The sequence below is a fragment of the Pseudopipra pipra genome, chromosome 1, assembly GCF_036250125.1.
Source record: "Pseudopipra pipra isolate bDixPip1 chromosome 1, bDixPip1.hap1, whole genome shotgun sequence".
In the NCBI taxonomy this organism is placed as follows: domain Eukaryota; kingdom Metazoa; phylum Chordata; class Aves; order Passeriformes; family Pipridae; genus Pseudopipra; species Pseudopipra pipra.
Window position 1 is genome coordinate 16407406 of NC_087549.1, and position 24502 is coordinate 16431907.

General features: G+C 32.5%; 1 protein-coding gene across 4 annotated transcripts in view; it reads left to right on the top strand.

The window, feature by feature from the left end:
* The window catches only part of CSMD3 (CUB and Sushi multiple domains 3), a 605903-nt gene that overhangs the window by 364370 nt on the left and 217031 nt on the right, over nucleotides 1-24502 (top strand). For all 4 annotated transcript variants that reach the window (XM_064646451.1, XM_064646458.1, XM_064646466.1 and 1 more), the window contains 6 exons: nucleotides 757-895; nucleotides 5791-5978; nucleotides 7839-8027; nucleotides 15043-15159; nucleotides 21152-21367; nucleotides 22027-22215. In XM_064646451.1, the coding sequence (XP_064502521.1) occupies nucleotides 757-895; nucleotides 5791-5978; nucleotides 7839-8027; nucleotides 15043-15159; nucleotides 21152-21367; nucleotides 22027-22215 (1038 nt within the window). The remainder of the gene's footprint in view (nucleotides 1-756; nucleotides 896-5790; nucleotides 5979-7838; nucleotides 8028-15042; nucleotides 15160-21151; nucleotides 21368-22026; nucleotides 22216-24502) is intronic.

Below are 24502 nucleotides of genomic sequence, written 5' to 3' on the forward strand. Positions count from 1 at the left end.
CACTTGTTCTAAGAGAAAAATTACATGTTATTTCTAGTAATTCTGCTTGCAGAATATTTATATATTTGTATATATTGATCTATATTTTCCAAGTGCTTAAAAAACATCAACTAATCTTGGAAGAATGGTAAGTAGGTCTTTTTCATGAATGAGGAATAAGAACTGCCAACATGACAAGCAAAATGCATGTGCTATGACAGTAGATTTATGTCAAAGCTAAATAACACTTCACTGCTTTCCAGCTTTATACTCAACTAAAACTTTTTCAAGTTTTTCAAATCTCTCTGCTCAAAATTAAAAGCAAAAATAATAACATATTGTAGAAACTATGCTTTGGATTATTTCCTTTATTGCAGGAAAATAGATTGTACTGTAAGGATACAGTAGAAAAAAAGAAACCTGTTGTGAGAATTATTGAACAGTTTATTTTAAGTTTTTAGGGTCTTATTTCAGTTAATCTTCATCTAATTCTAAACACCATAGAATATATCAGCTTTGAAATCTTTTTTGCGTCTTCTTGCAACTGAATTTTTAAAATTTGTTTATTATAGTTGCCCTATATTGAAAATTGCAATTGTGAATTACATATAAGAAGTCTATGTTATTTACCTTTCTCTTTGTTTCATTTTTAGCTCCATGTAGTGGGCATTTTTCATGGTAAACTAATGGAAAGTGACAATCATGATTGAAAATTATAATTGTGAATTACATGTAATTAATCTGTGTTGTTTACCTTTCTCTTTGTTTCATTTTTAGCTCCATGTGGTGGGCATTTTTCATCTCCCAGTGGAGTAATTCTCTCTCCAGGCTGGCCAGGGTATTATAAAGATTCCTTGAATTGTGAGTGGGTGATAGAAGCTGAACCAGGACACTCCATCAAAATTACATTTGAAAGGTCTTTGCTAATTTTTCTTATTTAATGTTTTCCAGTTTTTACTCAGAAACAGGAGTTATTAGCTTTGTCATAACATTATTTTCACTATCACTCAAATCAAGCAATTGTATTATTAGGTAGGACTTTCCAAAACACCTTCAGAGCATAAATTTTATCTTCAGTGAAATTTCTACTTGATGTGCTGAAAAGCTTTTGAAATTTCAACCCTCTTGCACATATTTAAGCCTGTCTGGCCCAATTAAAAACTTCGTCTATTTTTGAAGATTAACTTTTTAATTTGCATGTCACCATATTGCTATGATAATTACAAAGTTCTTTTTTTCTCTCAAAACCATGAAAACTTCAACTCTAAAAATCTGAATCAACTGTGAAAACTGAATTGAATGCATTCATATTTTTATCTATTCTGAATATTTAACTATCAAATCAGCTGATCTGTTTTTGTAAAAGGACTGTGTACTTTCAGGATGGAGTTCCACTTTCCCCAAATTACTGCAGCATTCTACTTTTCCTACATTACCATGTCTTACTAAGGTCCATTCCCAATTCTAAAGATTGAAATGTGCTTAGCACCTTACATTTCTCATGACATTTAGTTTAAGCTCTTTATTAGAAAGCAAAACAAGAAAATGCAATCAAAGAATACTTTTCTACATATTTTCAAGGATGTTTTAGATTATTTTTAATTGTAAATATTAATAAAATTATATGAAAATCCAGGAAAAAAGCACCTTTGATGATCAAAGTTATAGTGCACAAATATCATGCAAGTACTTTTCAGTTGATCTTTATGCAGCATATTTTGACTACTCCTGGGCACACTTGATTAAAAGAGAAGATATTTCTTGATTTTAATACAATTCAAAAGTTGTTTTTAGCAGGATGTGAACTCCATATTCTCTTAGCAAAATTTCTCATTGTGATAAGATTGTTCAAAACTTTTTTTCTAGTACTATTGCTTACACTATAATAAAGTGACCGTGGAACATTATATACAATCAAAGGACAAGTAATAAAGACATTTCAAAGGTATTTCCTATCCTTAACATAAAATGAAAGCTAGTCTTCCAAAATCACTATTGCTGTTTATCTCACTTAAAATAAAGACTTACCAAACTTTTTACCAATTAGAATACATAAAAAGGTGAATAGCTCCCTCTTGCGAAAACTAATCAAAACTCGTATTAATTCAAAATTAAGAGAAAATTATTCTTTCTTGTCTTGTAAATCAAAATGAAAACTAAAAAAAATGAACTTTCATTAACCTAAATTTTTGAAAAAAGTTATAATTTCAAATAGTTGATTTTTAATTCAGCAATTCATTTAAACAAGAGATTTGATGTGGACAGTCATTTCAAAGAGAAAAGCATTTGCCTTTATATTTGCAAAATGCTAAGCCAGCTGCATTTTCTTTCTTTACACATGAGTTTTAATAAATATGACGTTTTCTTGTGTACATTTTCTTTTGTTTGTAATGCATTAATGCTTTGTCATAAAATTGCACAAACTCTATTCCTCTTGTAAGAGCAATAAAAACAAGATGTGGTCTCTTCAGATCAGAGAGAGACCTTCTGTCCTCTTTAAGATACTTCCATTGCTGCCCATTTTTGACACTCTTGACACTTGCCATAAATTGGGCTGATATGCTTATTGCTCAGATGCAGTAACGCAGGGAGGCTCCACTCACATATAGATGTGTGTACTCTTATGTGTCTCTGTGCAGAAGTGCATGTAAAGATACATCTGTGTATGTTTACACATATGCATTTAGATATAGTGTTGCATGTTTGGATGTAAAGAAGAAATTATTTCATAAATCAAATAATGAAACAGATCTTTATAGTGTACTGAAAGAAAAGATTTTGTAAGCTACGGTTATGCTTTTTACTTAAGACATTTTCCACACCGTTTAAATTTACATTCTGAGTCATTTATAAATTAGCTTTTTAAAAACTCATTCTAGTCTTGGCTATCTTTGTTCTGCTCCTTCTGCTTGCTTATCTTACACTACATTTTCTTAAGAAAAAAGGATAATTTTGTTGAAATATACACTTTTAGTACTATAGCCAAATGGCTTACCTATATGATTAAAAAAACCACAAACCCTCATATTTTGTCCAATTCTTTACATTTCACATTTGTCCCAAAAAACACACATACTTTTTCTTGTTTTTATCATTGCAAGTATCAAAACTTCCACAATATGAGTAGTTATTTGAAAGATTTTTAGTTTCTCAGTCAGGGAAAAATATTTATATTACATGTCTAGAATCTTTACATACTTTTTTGGATTTTCTAAGAGGAAGGGAACAGTTTGTACTAATACTCATTTTCTGCAGAGTGACAGCTTAACGTTGCATCAGTTTCCCACTTGTAGAGTAGTTTATTTCCTTTTAATCTCACATCTTCCTGTCTTCCAATACCTTCTCTCTTATGACAGTGGATAGGTGCCAGGTACTGTATTCCATGACTGTATGCCACAGTGTTCCTGTGCCAAGGAGCCAGAGACATACAGGAAAACAAAGAGATCTACAGACATAGGGAATAAAAATAGCTATTAATTTTTGTACTTTCAGTATGCAAAAATATTTTTTTCATATTTTGTTTTATGACTGTGCATGTAAACTTTAAAAATTTATTCCCGTTCTACAGGCATAAATAAGATAGATAATCTTCTGGTATTTTGTTATAAATCAGTATCCTTTTAGGCTCAATTGAAATGACAGAAGTGATAAATGGCAGTGCCATTCTTCATTGTAATGAAGTGTTTATCATGTAGCCTAATTATGAGTATTTAAATGCAATGGATGCTGATAGCAAACTACTGATTGGAGTACTAGTCACGTTTGTCTAATGAGTATACACTGTGCAGCAGGATGTCCTGACATCCCATTGAATTAGTAGGGGGGCTCTTAGAAACAAAGATGCATGTTATAAATATTAAGGCAGCTTTATTTATTCAAATAAGACCTCTTCTTAAAATTGCGTGTCACCTCCCGTGTTAGAACTTGTTTCACTCCTGTCTGCTTCTGAGTCCTCCATAAGAATAGACCTCACATAGCAATGATGAAAGGACATTGGAGCAGTCTTACATGAAACTTACTCTGTTTCTATAAACCCCTACTGTTTTCTCACACCAGAGAAAAAAATAGGTGACATGTAAATATATCAAATAAGTTGAGCATTGAGAGGAAAAAATTATATAAGCATCACACTTACAAATTAAATTTAAATTGATCAGATTTTGAGCCAAATGACCAAGCAAAGGCATTGTACATAATTCCCCCTTCGAATTTCTCACTTAAAAATGGTTCTTACTTTTTTTTCTCAGGCGTTTATTCATTTTTTTATCACTGTATTTTTCTGCTGTGTGTGGTGGTGTATGTAGTCTTTGAACACAAAGTATTTACGAGAGGATTTCTTTTATGTCTTTGGAGATTCAACTTAATTTCAGTATGACTTGACTAGCCTGATGGCTGCATTACATTTGTAAGGTCCATGCCTTTTTTACACCTTCAGTGTCAAGTATGTTTTTGATAAAGGGACTAAGAAAGCAGAAAAAGACTAAATGATCTGTTTCCAAGATTTCTTCTATTTTGTATGGATTACTGGGAAAAAATATTAGAAAAAGCAAGTTATTGGTTTTTAGCAATATATCACTTTGAGTTCACGTGGGAACTAGCAAAACACAAAATATTCAGTTCTCCTCCTTCTAGGATTATCCCATTTCATTTCTGTAACTCCCTATTACTTTATTTCTGTGCTCTTTTAAATGTTATTTCATGTGAATGGAACACTGATAGAAGAAAACACATGTTTTGGAGGTTTAATTTGTCTTCTCGTCTTTTGCCAGACTCCTTTACACCTTAAAGCTCAGACTCTTGGGACATAAATATTGAAATTTGACTTCCTCAGTGCATTGGCATTAGTCATGCAGTTCTTTGAATGAATTTCACAAAGCCGAATTAGCCATCTAAGTAAATAAGAGAGAGAATTAAGAATATCTGAAGGGTGCTTGTAAGATCCTGCTGTTAATCATTGCTTTTTAATTCTAGAAGGGTTTTTTCAATAATCCACCAGAGTTCCTTTTAGAGCGGTATGATTGATCTAAGGTCTGTCATACCAAGAAAGAGAGAAACCACTGTCAAAATACCAAACACAAGTTTGGGACTGCCGATAGCATCTAAAACAAGACAAGCAAGGTGATATCTAGCTGCACTGTCACACTCAGCTTTTCCTTGACAAGGACAGCACACATGCTGTCTTTAAACACTCGTCTTGTTTTCTGTTACTTTCTAAATAGGATTTTTGGTTGTGGGTTTGTTTTTTTATTTCCCCATAACTTCTGTCACCACTTTGGACTGAATCCCAGCTGGCATAAAACCACTGGAGTCTCAGTGCAGACTCTAATAATTCTATCGCTACTTATAGAGGATTTTAAGAGTAGAAACTCAAGAGTATGATTCTTTGATAATATAAAGTACCTTGATGATATTTGTGCCACATAGAATAGGTAAACTAAAAGAATATATCAACATATCCTCCATATAGTTTACTTAATTATTCAAAAAGACCCCATAATTTTGTGTTTTAAAATATCATATGTAAATGATATTAAACTTTATTAACAAACTGTGTTTCTGGTTCTTTTTTCCTGCAATACAAACCAGCTCAAGAAGTTTAAACTTATTTCTCATCTTGCTAAGCCACTAACCTGAAATTTTATTATTATATTAATTATATAGGATAATTAATATTATTGTATTGATATTGTAAAATAGATATGTGGAGAAAAAATATTATCATGGAAGGAGCATAGTTTCAAATATGGTGTTATTGAATTTGTTGTAACTGTCTCTTTAAATTTGTACCTCTGGGTGTTTCCTCAATTCCAGATTTCAGACTGAACTCAATTATGATGTTTTGGAAGTTCATGATGGACCAAACTTATTATCTCCACTTCTGGGATCTTACAATGGTACACAGGTCCCCCAGTTTCTGTTTAGCAGTAGCAATTTTATTTATCTTCTCTTTACAACTGATAACAGTCGTTCTAACAATGGATTCAAGATTCACTATGAAAGTAAGTAATTCTGTACTGTATTATTTGATTTCATCTCCCTCTCAATGCTTATTCTTGTCATAAATATATAAAGATTTACAGATGTCATCTTTGGTAAATTCCTGTTATTTCTCAGTCTGAGAAAGATTTAGTGATGTTAAACTGCAAAAGTGATGACCACTAATTTTACTTAAAATTTAATGTCATTGATGTACTACTCTGTGCTTTAAGAATCAAAAGACGAGAATGGGAAGCAAATGCCTTTCTTCTGGATGCTGTTTTAAGGCTTGATATTCTTATATTTTGTACAATACATTTTTGTGTGTGTAAAACTGCATGAGATTAGGAAGAGTATGGAAATCTAAGCAAATAACTGAATTACTGTTCTGATTGATGTATCTGCAGCTCTGACTGAAGGTAAGGCGAAATGCACTTTACACTAATGAGCTGAAAATCAAGCTATGGAATTGCTTGCTTATGGATTTTAAGGGTAAAAACCTGCCTATGTGATTTTTTCTGATATAGAAGTATTCTTTTGCCCTTATTAGAGTAATACAAATGACACTGAAGAAAGTATATGTAAGATTTCATACTATATGAATTCTTAAAATTCATTTAAGTTTATATATCCTAATTCAATTTACTTTTTGCATTTCTAAATATAATTTTTGTTGAAATAATTAAAATTTTTAAGAGAAATAATATTTCTACTGTAATCACTATGTGATTTGCTTAGTAAAGGTCATAAGCACATTGTTGTCTGTCCATTTCTGTTTCATACACCAACTTGTTGGAACTACCACCAAACAGTTTTCAGTTTTTTTAGCATTATACACTAGTGGAGAATAAAATTTAAAGTTATGATATCAAAGAACATTCAAAATATGCATTCTTACCATTTGTACACAAAATAAACAATTTTCAGTGGTTGCTTTTCTGTTTAATACCCCCTGTTTATACACAGACATCTAATATTAATTTTATTTTTTCTTAATTCTTACTGATTTCTCATCTTCCATTATCCAGTACAACACAATTCTGATTTCCCTTTTGGGAATAATAATGACTAATGGTCCCCTCCTCATCATTTCTCCCTTCATATATTGTAGTGAAAGCTGAGGTCTTTTATATGTTCTTATCTTTTATGCTAATTATTTCTTTTCACACAATTTCTTTGTAAGGAAGGATATTTTATGACTTCTCTGTAGGAATTAAAAGAATAAAACCCATAAAAAATTTAACACTGGATACTTCTTATAATTTTTATACTTCAGTATTATTCCTAGAGGGTTTTTTTTTTCTCATGATTGTTTTATAATTAACTTCTTTGTATGAACTTTATATGTGAATTTCTCACTGGGAAATAATCTAAAAGGTTTAATATTTTAGCACACATTGAAATTTTCTTTATCAAGTCAACTTCTCTTTATTTTCTGCCATTCTTTGTCTTCTCAATGTCTCATATATCAAATAGCACTAGGTATGAGAGTTATTTATGTAAATAATTTATCTATGTAAATATTTCAAGGATCAATATCAAAAGAAATGAAAATCACTTTAGCTATGATAAAAAATTTTGATCCAGAAAAAATAAAGGCTGGAAATCAGGATTTTGAGTGATCACCAAAGCTTTTCAACATCAGCATGAGGTACAAAATCACTTAATGTTACTAATGCAAGTTGTTATCCATAGCATCTTATAATGGTAACAGAGAGAAACAGTGCAAAGATAATTCACTGCAAATGCATGATAATGATGCCTTCACCCCCACTCACAGCACAATCAATTACTTAAATGAATTTTAAAAAAATCTATAGGTTGTTTATTTAACTTTTTCTTTGCATTTTCATTTTTTTTTCCTTTTTTTTTTTTTAATTTAGGTGTAACTGTTAACACTTATTCTTGCTTGGATCCTGGCATACCAGTGCATGGGCGTCGTTATGGACATGACTTCTCTATAGGTTCCACTGTCTCATTTAGTTGTGATCCAGGTTATAGGCTGAGTCATGAGGAGCCTTTGCTATGTGAAAAAAATCACTGGTGGAGTCACCCCCTCCCAACTTGTGATGGTAAGGATGAATGGATTAAATATATAGTACCTTAAAATATACGGATTTTACTAAACTATTAGTAACTACAATGAGTTAAATGTTGGAGCTTGGAAAACCTCTGTTTTAAGGCAAAAACAATACTTAGAGGAAATAAATGTTATATAACTCTGTGATGAGACATATAACCATTAAAGCAGAGAATGATATATAGTTATTTAGCTCTGCAGATTACTGAAGATATGGCTATCTAAAAATATGTTGCTGTGAGCTGATTGCAGAGTTAATGTATATCTGCTTGTAAATCACTCATTACAAACTACAAATATTTGTGTTTGAGTACCCATCTATGGACACAGGTGTGCTGACATACAAAACATGACTCAAGACCAGCATTTCCTCCTGTTTGATGCTGATCACTGTGTTCCTAGGTTGGTAACAGAACTTGACACCTTTTAATCACTATAGGAATTTATTAGGGCCACATTATACCTGATCAGTAAGCATATGATTATTAAACCAGGCAAAAATGGGATTGAGTAACAGGTTTCCAACATATCATTAAAAATTCTGCTTGAAAAATTATCTAATATTTTCAGTCATCTCTTGTAATCTGAATTGTTCATTTTAATGTTTTCCCACTTAGGGTGATATCAATTATATGTAATATTAAGAAAGTAGATTGTAATGTTCATTAAGTTGTGTTGTTTGAGATGTTTACTTCTTGAAATAATTTTCTTGCTTGGAGCATGGCACGTTTTTCTGATGATGAAAATTCTGTCAGGAATAGTATCACCATTTAATTCTAGGGTAGTATTTAACAAAAAAAGTCTCCTGAACTTTTATGAGCTACAGAAGGCACATGATAGTATATTTTTCTAAAACAGTTCTTAGTGTCTCAGGACACTCATTTAGAAAGAAAAAGATGAATCTGAATGAAGACTGATGAAGAAGTTCACTGATCCATGTGTGATTTGCCATATGGAAATCTATTCATTTTCAATATATTTCTTTCTTTAAAAAATGGTAAGGATTTTCTTGGTCTTCAGTTTGCTTGAATAGGAAATTCGTTGGTTTTTTATATTTCAGTAAGTTGAAAGTGTCAGTATATAATGATACTTAAGATTTGTGGTGGTAAAAAGGGATGTGAATAATCACTTTCCTGAAAATGACACTCTGTAGCTATGCAAGCCCATTTCCTAAGAAATTCTGCATCTCACTCAGGCTTTGAAATGAAGAATTACAGGGTTCCTGCAGTTTGCAGTGAAGGGGACTATACTTTACTGAATAGGCCATAAAATTAGGATGTGTTTTCTCATGGTGATAGGCACTAGATGGTAATAAGGTGAAAAAAAACCAGTATTAACACGCTATGAATACTGTGCTCTGTTGTTAATAAACGTACATATTGTCATAAATTTTTTCTTAAAGATGCTGAACTAGCATGCAATTCATTAAGTAAATGAGGTGGGTTTTTTCTCCAGAGCACATTGCTAAATGGCAATTGTCCATTCAATAAATATGCTCTGAAGGTAGGACTAAGTACATTTATTCTACCAAATTTAATCAATTAATGGTTGAAATAATTTTAACTTCATTGCTGATTTTCTTCTCTGGTAGAATGTTTTTTAATAGGATTCAGAGTCCTTGCACCCTCAGGAAAAAAAGGACATTTGCTAAATGTTCTGTTCTTTGCATAAACTGCGAGCATGAGTTTGTATTAATCATGCCATCAATGCCATCATGACATCAGTCGCTCCTACCGCTCATTCAATATGTTACTCTGATGGTTTCTGAGAAGCGGAATTCTTTTCTGATTGTTCTTTTTGATAATTGCATCTCTTTTTTATAATTGCATCACGTAGAGATATGGAGACAGACCCTGATAATTATGCAGACAGATCATGACAAGTCATGTGTCTGGAAAGCCCTGAATTTCTTGATTGTAATCACCTTCCGATTCTTCACTAAAAATTTTGTCTTATCATGTCCTCTCTGTATGTATATTATAAGAGAATTTTGCTTTTAAGCTTTGAATAGATATGAGAAAACCTATTTTACTCAATATATGAATTATTGTATTAATCTCATTAAAAATTACAGGTAAAATAATGTAAAAGTTAGATAACTAATTAAGAGTGTAAAGTGCTCTTTATTCCCTTCATCATAACATGAAATTGAATTCTAATAGATAATAATAGTTATTCAATATTTGAATTAAAAATAAATATTATCATTCCACCTGATCTTCATTTACCTAAGAAAATTAATAAATAGAATGAAAAATATTCAAGCAAGATAGAAAATATTTAATATTTATATTGGAAACCCCTAGATGCCCAAACAAATTAAGAAATATGACTTATGCAGTACCATGAGGAACTTATTCAGGAAATATGGCAGAGAAGAGATGTTATGTAATTTCTATTGATATGTCTAAGATAAAAATAATACTTCTATTAAAATACAGCTGTTAAAAAGCCTGCTGCAAATATTCAATATGGTAGAGGCCAAAATTGGAAATGGATAACATATCTTGGTTTATTTTATATTTAAGTAAGAGGGTAAAAATACAAGTATATATTGTGAGTAATCTAGGCTACACTAGTTCCTATTAAGATAATCTCTTGTGTATTATAACTCAAGTCCAAGATTTCTTTCTAGAAGCTGATTATGATAATTTGATGTCCATATTGGTAATTTACCACTACTGAACTGCATCCTCTTGTAAGATTGCATCTTCTGTAATTAGGGAAGACAAATGCTGAAGTTTCTTGGTCTAGGAAGTACGGTATATAAGATTCAAAATCTAATTCACTGTTTCAATAATTTTAAACTATGTTTTATATGTCACTTTTATTATCGAATTGCACAATAAATGAAAAACACCCTAGAATTGCATTTTTAGTTGGAAGTGAGAGTTAATTAAGCAATTGAATGTAATGAGGCCTCTGTGTGTTTGTGCACATATATATTTGTATCTGGAGTTATATATTCACAAACACATTTACGTATAAATAGGTTTTGCTTTTTGTTTCTCTGTGATTCTATCTGAACTAGAATATGTTATTAGTCTTTTTCAATGATACTTGAAACCCAAAACTAATAGTTATTACTAATCAATTAAAATTGTGTGTTTTCTCTTCCCATCACCTCTGAAAAACAAATAGTTTTCAGTTATTTGTACTTACAACAAACTGAACTTACTGAAAAAAGTTGGGTTTTCTTTGAAGGCTTCTCTTCTTATGAGTATTTTCTTTTTTCTGAGAAAATTGAGATACTTCATTGTATGTTAGTGTTTAAGTTGTGTTTGGTAATCCATGGCTAGTCTCTTGAAAAATCTTTATATAAGAAAATGATAGTTGATATAAATTGGAAATGCGGAAAATGTGGAAAATGTTAATTTCCAAGATATCTTCAATCAGACTAAAAAGATAAAATATTATGGCTTTTTTTTTTTTTTTACGCCATTACTTTTTAACACCATTTGTAGAAATACATGGATAAATGCATTTCTATATGTTTGTACCTATTTTTATATATATCTTTATTATTTTCACCTGTTTTACTAAAATAACTCATACATTCTCTTGATAGTTTTCTGTCCTTTTTGGATATGATGACCCCCTTCTTCTCACATCTAGGTTTCTTGAAATTTCATATTGCTATACTCTACATATTTTACTCATATTGCTATACTCTACAAATTCTGAGACTGACTGGTATTTTTTCAAAAAAAATAGTTTTAAATAGATAGTAAATTGTATTCATAGATCTCAGGTGTCAGAGAACATAATTGTTGAATTTTATTTCATGGTATAAAAAGCAAAATTTAAGAGGGTTTTCTGTGGATAAGTTTTAAGCTAGCTATACAGGATGACCCAAGGAAGAGAGGATATGTGAAAGTAAAAGGGAAAAAAAAATCCCAAACATCTATGAACAAAAATGTCATAATCTAATGTGAGGTGTCCCAGCAATATGTTTCTGTAATATAACTGCCAAGACAAGACAGACTGGTAAGAACTTGCAATTGTTAATAGTGGTCATAGAGATGGAAAATGTAAGTTACAGAAGTAGATTAAGAAGACCTGTCTCACTTAAAAGATCCAAAATCATAGATTCTTGTGCAGTTTGCCAGCTTTCCAAATTGAGACCTGAAGAGGGAATAATGACAGTTTAGCAGAAGAACAAATGGGTAAAAATAGATCATAAGTAAATTTAGGCTAGAGATTGTAAGACTATTTCTAGTATTGCAAGATTGATTTCCTATAGCAGTTTTATAGTAGCATAAAATATGGCCTGAAATGGAATTTTGCAATTTTATGAATGACACAAGTCAAGTGTTTTCACTACAATTTTTCATGTATTTGAGGGATGAAGCATGGCCTATGTGTCTCCCAATGAGACATTTATAAATAGTAAGACTAAAGTTTCTGAACCTGTTTGGGCCAAAAATTATTTTCCATCTATATAGGACCATTTTCTAAGCTAGGCTTGCTTGCTGTTACTCTTTTTTGTGATTGATCATGCTACTGAGCAAAATAATTTACAACAACAGAAAGTGTAAGTAATCAATGCAACATTGTGAGAATTTATTTCAGGTGAACAACTGATGTAGTCACTGAACTCCACTATTAAATTAGAATCTTCATTCATAGTTATCCAAGACTTGCTTATTAAATTGCCACATCATTTCTGATCACTACAGTGCTGTAGAAGTACTTTTTAATGTATTTCTATGTACTTATCTGTATTTCATAGTCCCTTTTATATTTTGTTCTCCTTATTGCTTTTTGGTTTTTGGTTTTTGTTCTCCTTATTGGCTTTTTTTGGTTTTGTTTGTTTGTTTGTTTTAATTATTATTATTATTTTAGGGCTTTTTTCTCCTTATTTAGAAAACATTGTAGTGGAGGCAAAAAATTAGACATATCTTAGTTCAGCTTCTCTGCTTGCATAAAAAAGAAATTATTAGTTAGTGTGTTAACAACACAATATTCCATTTTCCACATAAGAACTCCAAAATAGTGCTTCAGTTATTTGCTCAAGAATTCATTCTACTTTTGCTGTATAATCAGATAAAGTGAAAGAAAGGTTTCTTGTAGAATATGGAAATATGTATGTTTATCATTTGCTGTTTCTGTGTTTATTTTCATGTCTTTCTGTTTTCCTTTGCACTCTGAAACAACCCGATACTAGTACTGATATTATATGCTTGGGCTGTTTGCCATCTTATCAGGGCCAGTGCACATTTTCTATTTCAGATTTGTCAACTTGGCTTTATTTTCTAAAATGCTGGGTCCTTGATGCCTTTTTTTGCCATCTGCTAGCCTTCACAAAGTTACACTGAGTGTCTGATGACATGCCATGGATGTTTTATCACCATTTGCATTCCTGAAAGGTTTTCCAAACACCCACTGTAAAATATATTTTTTGTTTGGTCTATTTTCCATGTTTATAAAAACTGATTTTCTTATTTAATAGACAAAATAGATAGTTACCATCAGAAGCTCCAGTAACATGCTGTCACAGCCATGATTCTGTTTTGCTAATGTCTAAATATAGCAAGATCAGGTGATAAGTGGGCAGTGTTTACCTTCACTGTCTCTTCATCAGAAGTGAGGAGGAAAATTAATATGGATGTAAGTTATTTGCCTGTGGCAACAATAAAGAGATTGGGCAATTGTGGTCCTAGAATGTCCTATTTCAGCCTATGGTAGTGGATTTGTAAATTTTCAGCTTACAACTAGGCCAAAAATTCTAGAATGCTGGCAAGAGAAACAGTACATAGAAAACAATCATGAGGCTATCCAGACAAGTAAACGTGTTTAAAATATAGTAGAAATATAGTGAGTTAGAACAACCAAACAAACTTAAGGCAAAATAAGGCAGTCTTCATCCTAGAATGCAGGATGAATTTCCATTTCTGATTTATAAGAAAACTGTAATTATATGGATACTTCTTTTCAATCAGTGCCCTAGGGAGAGTGATGGCATGCAGTGCCATAACCTCATTATGAAAAATTATTGATCTTTGTGAAAACATTCCACAGTGCTACTAAAATTTCTGAAAAAGGCATGTATCTCATTGAGACAAATGTCTGCTTAGGTAGAGGGTAGACAGAAGGTACATTCTAGACATTCTCTTGATTCACTGTCTGGCTTGCCCTCAAATCAGTTTTGAATGTACAGCTACAAGCAGAAAATGATGACGTCAACATATTTATTCTCAAATATGTAGCATTAATAGCAAAGGCAAAAATGGGTATAGCTCCCATCATTTACCCACCAACCGTTAAACTGTAATGGTGAATTGTGAAGTTATTTTTGCCAGTGTTGTAATGACTAGTTTTTGTATTTTGCATTAATTCAAGCTGTAATTTAATTTTTGTGTTGCTCAATTACCAATTATTTTTATGAAGTTTCTATTGAAACTATGTAAAAGCTTGTTCTTATATTGGCACTTGTCATTATCACTTGTATTATAGATATAAATGCATATCCAATAATTATATACAAGAAAGCATGTCATGCTTCCCTGCAAAAATATTTTAATTAAGTAAATCTTCAGTGGTGAGATCCATTATATGCCATTTTAAATCTCCAACCTTGGCTTCTGGCTCGAGTGATATTGTTTGGCTCTGTCTTTTCTGCTTTCATCTCTACTGACCTTAAGACTTTCATAGTCTCCAGAAAACATGAAAAAACAGCCAAGGAAACTTCATTTGCATTTTCTCGTGTCTATTAAACACATATTATTTATTAATTGATTACATTTCTTTTTATATTGTGTAAAAATGACCTGTAGTTCTATCTGAAATTGCTAAATCATTTGAGCAACTACTTTTAAGTCATTTTAAAATCAGAATTTTTTAAAAATTTGGTTTTTTCCATTTTCCCTCATATGTAACTTTTCTAGTCATCATTTATTTTTTTTTTTATTATTATTATTATTATTATTATTATTATTATTATTATTATTATTATTATTATTATTATTATTATTATTATTATTATTATTTTCTTTGTTTTTTTCTAGCTTTGTGTGGTGGAGATGTTAGAGGACCTAGTGGAACAATTTTATCACCGGGTTATCCTGATCTATATCCAAATTCACTGAATTGCACATGGACTGTGGATGTTACCCATGGCAAAGGTAAATAAATCCTTTTCTCTACTTCCGCCTTGTGTTTTTTTTTAATATATAAGTCCAGTATTCTGTATTATAGATGCAGACTTAGGTTAGCAGCAAAGCACTTAGAATTGCATTGCTGATTTGTAGTTTCATTTATTTTTCTTGCAGTAGCTCCTAGAATTCCATAAGTGGAGTAGGCCCTTATGCTTCCCACAAAATGGAAAGTCAATAAGAAAGAATTATATAATGACTGATCACAGAAACTGAAGGCCGGGAGGCTTTTAAGAAAGAGGTGGTTATTTGAAGGCAGATTTCAGGAGAAAGATGTAATACTGGTTTTTAACTCTTCTCTGAGAGGTTAAAAAACACTTAGGACACAAATGGAAGCAAAGTTTCCTAGAAACAATATGTCCTAGTTGCTTTCAGGTGAAAGGGTTTGGTACTAGATGAGAAGAGTTGGGTCATACTTTTAGGTTTTTGTTGGTATTTTATTTTAAATATGGGAGTGACTGCATAGTACTCTTGTACTATGCGTGAAAAGAGCTAGGGAGGTATAAGATTTAATGTTACAGAAGGACAAAAATAAAGGTAGGCACCACAAGAGAAATTGAGCACGGAACAAGCTAGTAAGAACACAAAAAGGAGAATTACATTTTAATGCTGGAAAGAAAACAAGGAAAAGAATGAAAGGGAGAAGAAGAAAGACAAGTTCAATCCTGAATTTCATCAGTTTTCTCTGGGGGGGCATGAAAAATGTGGCAAAGTATACTGATGATGTATTCCTCTAAGTAAGAGTTATTGATGGCATAAAAATAAGACTACTGATACAGAGAATTGTGCTGATCTGTGATCCCCTTATTCCATTTTGTACAGTCTGATAGTTCTTCATCTAGATGTTAAATCACTCTGACTGGTTGTCCCATTTAAAACTCCTTAAAGTGTTAAAGTGGCAAAGTGTATCTCTCAAAATTATTGCTCCAGCTGTTCCATAGTCTCTCTTACTACCAAGTGATGCCATTGTGTCAGTTGGATTCTAAATATCCACAGTGAAAAAATATCCTGAAATTACTGATCCTGCATCAAATGCTACATTTGCCCTTGTATGGTATGATACGTGGCTTTTAGAGTTACAGGAATATAAGGTACTGTGGATCTCTTGTTCTTCTGGATAAGCAAGAAAGACTTATGGAAAGTGTAAAGAAACTGTTAAATCTGTAGTCATTTAGCCTGCAGCCTGTCTGAAAAGCCATTGGTTAACCAGCACAAACTTTGTAATCTGAGAATTGAAGACAAGCACCACAGAAGGATAAGAGTTTAGCTTCATGGAGTAATTCATGCCAGAAAATTTTGTGAATTCTACAGTAAACGTGAGCTCAGATTAAGCCACATTTTTCAGGATTCTTTTAAGACATTTTATTAACATTTTGATTTTTCTTAAATTGAAAATGGGATTATGAAAAAAATTTGGGAATTTTGTGTTTTGGTTTTTTTTTAAATGAAGTAACTTTTTTGTGATTTATCTTTTTTTTTTTTAAAAACCTCAGCTAGAGAAGTACTTAAAAGTTGAGATTAATAAAAGCTGGAATTCTCAACATTATAACATTTTATGCGAAGCTGTTAAAAAAACCAACCATATATAAATTACAGAAATAAAATATACAGGGGAATACACACCAATATTGATACAATTGCATTCTTGTTTCATTCAGTCTCATGCAATGTCCAGACTGGGGGCAGAGTGGCTGGAAAGCTGCTCGGTGGAAAAGGGACCTGGGGGTGCTGGTTGGCAGTGGCTGCACATGATCCAGCAGTGTGCCCAGGTGGCCAAGAAGGCCAATGACATCCTGGCTTGTATTAGTGATGTGTCCCAGCAGGACCAGGGCAGTATTTGTCCCCCTGTACTCAGCACTATTGAGGACACACCTCAAATCCTGCGTTCAGTTTTGGGCCCCTCACTACAAGAAAGATATTAAAGTGCTAAACATTGGACATTGGGAAAGGATTTCTTCACGGGAGGGGTTATCAAGCCTTAGAACAGGCTGCTTAGGGAAGTGGCATCCCTGGAGGTATTTGAAAGACATGTAAATGTGGGACATGAAGGACATGGTTTAGGGTTGGACTTGGCAGTGTTGGGTTAGAAGTTGGACTCAATGATCTTAGAGGTCTTTTCCAACCTGGATGATCTATGATTCTGTGAGTTTTACATTGTCATATGGAAATGTTAAGGAAAATGTTTAGGAAAAACATGAAGTATGAATGCAATGTTGCAATTTGACTTAGGCAACTTACAACAACTTACAACTATTTGCTTCTATTACATAATAGCAGGCATTTAAATGCATAGATTTAGTTAAAATATGTATTTGACATCTGGATATGATGTATTGCTAGGAAAAAGTTTCTGTGTTTGTATATGCTGTTCTAAATAACATAATATGCAATATAAGTATATGTGGGTTTAATTTTTCTTTTACAAATGTATCTAAAGTTTTAGAATTCTGAAATGATTTTTCATTTGTGTTCATATGGACAGGCATGATGATTCTTGAGTGTCCATTAAAATTTGATATAATTTTCTTTTATTTTTTTTAAATTTGTTAGCTAGAGAATGGAACATGTTTTAAATACACTTAATATTTTGTTAATTGCTATTATTTATGAAGAGGAAAGGAAACATCTATCATGGCAATAATTATTACATTTTGTCTGCAATTAGCAGGCAATTCAATATATGGTGAAATGAAATCTGTAGAGTATCAGTGGTATGTTTTACACCATTTATTAGTAGAACAGTTAGTTTACCTATCCCCCAACAGTCTGGATTGTAATACTGAGAAGTGACATTTTAGAGTGTTATGTCTTCCTGTCTTCATTTCAGATTTTAAATATTCCCCTTATAAAGAAAGGGACATGTGAGGCAGAATAAGAAGGAATCTACCTGAGCAAATCTTTTAAAATTCTTCCCAGGAGAAGACACAATCTGTCACACAGCATATATTAATGTGATTAGAATATTTTCTAAAGAAAAATAAATTGTACTGCTACTGCTGGGATATACCTTTGGGTTTTGCTTAGAAATGTCATGGCAATGTGGAAAATTGATTGAAACATTCCCTTGAGTTAAACCTTGAGTTTGGTGTTTGAACAATACTCAGTGAAGCTCAGCTGTGATTCACAGGAATTTCATTATTTTGGGTTACTACCATGAAATTTTCTTTGGCATTTCTGATTTTGTTGTGGCAGTATACTTGCATGCATAAAGGAGGCCAAAATTAACTTGGAGTGCAATACACACAACAAATGTGACTTCTCATTCTGTATATATCTCAGGGTTTTTTAAGAGCTCTCTTTTCATGTAGGATCAGCACTGATCCTATATAAGAATAAGTTAAAAACCCCCAGACATTTAAGAGTTTATCAATTCCAAATCTAAATTTATATACATTAGCTCAAAAGATATGCAACCTAATCTCAATTCCAAAATTCTGTGTGTGATTTTTGCCAATTTATTGTCACACAATCTGGGAGAATAAAAAGGGTGATCAAATCAGATGAATGGCTTTGCTCATGTAATTAGTAAATTAGGATTTTTTAAAATCCAGAACAAGTTTTTTTGATAACTTATTTTTTCCTAAGCAGAAAATGCAATCCCATCTGGTAATTTCTATATCAGTTCTACTAAGTAAGGATGTGTTTTTCGGGGTCTGGTGGAGTATGTGATGTGTGTGGAGTTATAAGAAGAGAAGGAGATGTCTACTTGAAAAGGATGAATAGTTCTTCAATCTCTTTAAAAGGTCTCCGTAGATAGGTAGAGGTCTCCAAGATCCAAGGGATTTCTCTCATTGCTCCCAGCTGTATGTCCAGCTGATCACAAGACTAAGCATGTATTCCAAAGATGCCAATATCTACATATGTATGGATGGCTGGTCACACAGACTAACACGGATAGAAGCAAGAGTCATATTGGCGCCCACAGAAACACCAACAGCCCTGAAATGGACATGAAAACCACAGGCAACCAAATCCTGTTTTTGTGTTTGGGTTGATGGGAAAAGGAGTTTGCCAGAAGTGACACAGACTCACGAATGCACATGCATGTGCTCCTACAACCTTCCATATCCTGACCCAGGAGCTGGACCCCAGATACCACTCCTACCAGGTGCTGCCCACCCTGTGACCAATGGACCTTTTTCCAGCTGGCCCTGATCTCATTCTGCTCACCAGGCAATCCATACTAATGTTCACTAGTGGTCACACACGTGTTCACACTCTGGACAGAAGACACACTTGCACACTAGTCAGGAACAGAGTTTTAAAGTAATAGAGGACAGGCTACAGTGGTTAGGTGCAGGGATTAGTGAGAGAGGATTAACCCTATCTCTATTCCCACACTTTTTTCTTTCCTAACTAGCATGATCCACACCGTTATCTTCCTTTGGCCCTCAACATACCACAAAAAGTTTTGCAGTCTCCGACTTCCATTTAAAAAAAAATCTCATCTTCACTTTTACGTAATCTCACAAATTCCCTGTAATAGTCCACAGCATTCTAATTTTCATGAGACCAAAGGCAATATTCTTTCCCCCATTGTAATTACTTACAAAGTTCTGATTGAAGAGCTTTAAGATTACAGTGATACATTTAATTTCTCATCAGTCAGAAACTAAAGAGTTCTGGTCTTTGTTAGTATCTCCACTAAATCCTGCTCATTAAAGCTTACACATGTGTGTATACCATTCATTACTTCCCTCGTTTCTTGTCTTTGCTTCCTGTACTGAAAGGTCCTTGGCTATGTTCATAAACCAAGTGTCCTTGCATTCCAGATACCCTTACAAGCTGTATTTCTTAGGTGTGATTGAGTTGCATTAACGTAAATATTTAATGCAATTCAGACAACTTCAAGAATACTGTAAAAACTCCCACTATAAGTCTACTGAGAGCTTCTGAAGCTGCATGTGAAGTCATGAGGTTTCTGTGCTTAGACAACTGAGTCAAGCACAGTATATATAGCTTGGGTTTTGCTACCCCATTTGGGCAACTGGGAGCTGGTGGTAGTGGGAGGAGGGAGAGTGTTGAGGGTTGTAAGCAGGGGAAATATTTGTTTGTTTTTTAATTAAATTGTGTCTGATATTAAAAATCTGTTGTACATGAGAGTCAAAGATCTTCATCTACCATGTTAATCTGCAATCACATGAATGGATCTTACTAAGTATGACATCATCAGATATGTTTGATAGAGCCTGAATCATTGTTTTATAACTGTCATGATAAAACTGAAAATGATATTATACTTGAGGTCTCAGTAATCACTTAAACTAGCTAATGGATTCCCCTGTTTCTTTTTCTTGGCTTTTCTGTGCATACTACCCGGAGATCATGGTTAGATTCTCAGTTAAAAATGCAAAAGTGATTTAATCGTGTGTCTTGATCTTTAAGTCTCTTTATTGCTATTGTGTTATTATGATATATCTTCCTTTCTAAATGTGCAATTTATGTCTGATAGTTGGCAAACAATCATACTGTTGACATATGCCAATCTTATTAAGAGACCTCCCTTTTTTAGGTGAAAGTGCTGCTGCTACTGTAAGTGCCATTAGAATATAATGTAATATATTTTATAACCTTTCCTTTCACTGCTGCTGTGCAAGGATACTGATGACTGCAAGAAATAAGGTTAATCTTTCCCATTCCACCATAAACAGTTTGTAGTTTTGAGCATACATAGTGCATCACTGGATTTTACACAAAAATTCAAGCATACATCTTTGAATTCTAGAAATCAAAAATCCATATTTTGCAGCTAAAGGCAAAAGTGAAAGTGGTGTCAAAACAAAAAGACCTCTTGTAAAGATTTTTTAACTCTAAAATCTGGAGAGATACTAATTTTTAGAAAATTTAGATTATCCTAATTTTCTGAACAATACAATAGTGAAATGCATGAATTTTAACCTTAGCTGAATTACATTGATGTTAATAGGGTGATATGTAAATCTAATTCTACTTTTTCTAATAGGAGTGCAGTTCACCTTCTACACCTTTCACCTGGAGGATCACCACGACTACTTACTAATAACAGAGAATGGCAGTTTCACACAACCATTAGCACGTCTGACTGGCTCAGAGCTTCCTTCACCAATCAATGCTGGTCTCTATGGAAATTTCAGGGCTCAATTGCGCTTTATTTCAGATTTTTCAATATCGTATGAAGGATTTAATATTTCTTTCTCTGGTAAGGACATACCTATAATACCTGGCTCCTGAAAAAGTTGATGGTTTGGTTTGGTTTGTTTTTGTTTGTTTGGTTGGTTTTTTTCTGTATTTTATATAACGAAAAAAAAGGTTAAAAAATGAAGTGATTTTAGTGAATACATATACTGAATAATTAAATTATATAAGCTGTTTCCTAAGCACAATAATTTCAAAGCAAGCAAACCTTTCTGTCTCTGTAGAGGCAGAGGACGCATTTCTGCTACAGGATAAATAAGATAGCAGTAAACTAACTGTAAGATACTTTCTCAAGTGAGGGGAGGAAACAGAACTAATTTCAGCTAGTGAAGTTCCAGATGATCCAAAGTGTCAGTTATTTAGGGTTGTGCTGTGCCATTGTTTTAGTTTGTTTTATATACCTGAGATATTTGTGGCTCTTACAAGAGTGATAAATAATGTTGTTTTATGTATCTTAAAAACATTGTGAATGTATTAATTTGTCTTACTTTTTGATGTAATATAATTGTCCATTTAACATTCACACATTCATTTTGTTTTAAAACCTGGAGTCTGTGTTGATAGGTGGAAATATAGAGAAATTACTAGACTGCAAGATTACAAATATGACTGGTAGAACACATGTTCTCACTTGTACAAACTGACTTGCTCTCTTGTTTTCAGAGTATAATCTTGAACCTTGTGAAGATCCTGGGATCCCACAATTTGGTAACAGAATAGGATTTAATTTTGGAGTGGGAGATATTCTGACATTCTCCTGTTCTTCTGGATATCGTTTAGAAGGAGCTTCAGAGGTTATTTGTCTTGGTGGTGGACGACGAGTATGGAGTGCACCTCTTCCAAGGTGTGTGGGTACGTGGTCAGCTGCTTTCATTTGCTTGTATGTGTAGTCATTGTCCATGGACTTGCAGATTTACAGCATGGAAAAGCATGGTAATGCACCTCTTACTTTTTAATGTACTCTCATATCCTCTCATATCTCCTTAGTAAATTTTTTTTTAACCTTTTTGTAATATATTTAGTATTATAACTATCAGTGGACTTCATACTCTATGTTTGAAAGCAATTCAAATTGTGGGCACAATGCTTACTCTTCTTATTTTGTTTAATAGATTAGGAAACCTGGGTAAAAATTAAAATCAGCATTTACCTGTTCAAATGTCTAATAATTGATTATTTTTTTTTACCAATGCAAGTTTCCAAGTTATACCTGGGTTACAAAATTATGTAAATGCAGTTAGAGCACTTAGACCAGATTTATTTCATAAAAGTAAGTCCATGTATAGAAGTACAGTCAACATGTCCTTCCTATACAAGAACCATATCCTCAGAATATCCTTAGAACAGTTGTTCTGGTTTTAAAATTATAGCTAAGATAACTGAGAGGAAACACTTTCTAATGTTTCCTAGCACTCTCCACTCACTGTAGGGGTAGCCTATCAATGTAGCTTTGACTAGGAGCTTAGCTTTTAATAGCTAGAGAATATTGTTTGAGCTGAATTCTTCCAAAATTATTTACTTTTCAGTTCTGTTGAGAACTGTTAAAACAAGATCTCTAAAAAGTAGGATAGTTACTTAAGCATCTGTATTAGTTTTAATTTATTTGAGTATATATTTTTGAAATTTCTTAAAGAGTATGTGCTGTATGGAAAGTTTTACACATGAAAACATCTGTATCACTGTGCATTTGAAATATTTTATTTTTTCATACTAAATTTTATGATAGTAAAATATAAGTGTCTTTCAGATGCTGATTGTATAATATCTATGGATTGTTTCTGTGCTTCTTCTTATTAATTTTTAGTTACTGTGTCATAATTTTTGTGTCCAAACTATTTCTATGCTTACCTTGGTATAAGAAAAAATATGAATTTAGCATTTATGTATGCACCTACAGAAGAGAAGTTTTAGAAGCTGAGTCAGAGCAATGGATGAATAAAAGTTATTTTTATGTTGGGGTTGATAAGTTTGAACCAACAGAATAATAATGAATGCATGCACAGTCATGAAGAGAGGCTAAATTTCAGTGATACATTTCTGGAAGTGTTAGTATACTGCAAACAAATTGGTAAATTATTAGTAAAGGGGAACTTACACAGCAGCATAAATGAAAAAAAAATGTTATTCAGGTTTCATGACATAGAAAATAGTGTTTATGTTTGCATGTTGGGTGGGGAGAAGAGAAAACCTATAATATAAGGAATAAATTATTTTCTAGTTGATGTGCTTTCTCCTTACCTTTGAAAGATAGTCTCGACTAGAATGACTTAATCAACAATTTTCCCCCCATAAGTATCAAGCCTTTGTCAATTTTGTGCTTAATTTATATGCTGTAATAATGATAATAATGGAATCCAAATAAGTAGAGATTAGAAATTCCTGTTGACCACTTATATTGGATTTAAAGTTTATGTATTGTTATTGTTGCTCAAGCTTGGCATTTTCTGTCAAAATGATTAAGGAACTTGAATACTTCTGATGTCATCTACATTTTCACATGCACACAACGTCAACTGGGAACCAACCACTGCTCATAGTATTTGTGTTCAGCTTGTCAAGACAAGAATAAAATGCAAGACAGATAAAAGAGAAGAAGTTTAGTGGAAGGCCGGGCATCCCTTTCTGGATACAAGGGCCAATGTGCTGAGTCTTGAAATAGAGTAGTCAATCATAATCAATTCTAAACTAAATATTTTGCCAGTGAATTAGAAACTGTCTTTCCTTTTCTTATTGAGAAGCTGGATAAATATTTTTATTTATTAATTAATGTTATAATTATTCATTTTATGAAGTTTTTTTCAAAATATTTTGACTTAAGAAATGAAATTTTGAAATTAAGATTCAATAAATGAAAAAGTAATGTTCAAATAGCAGACAAATTTTTTTTTTACTGAATTTTTAAAGCTGACTTGCTTAAATGATGACATTATCTCTATTCCATCAGGCTTGATGTTGTACTGAAACGATTTTTATATCAAGTTTTTTTCTAAAAAAGCATAAAGATCTTTCATATTTCTGTCCACCATATGATGATTCAGCACATTCTGGGGTAGATGTCTGTAGTTACTCGTGAGCAAGCACTTTTTGGTGATAGCTGAAAACACTGGCGTATTATCCATAATGTTTTGATTCATAAATC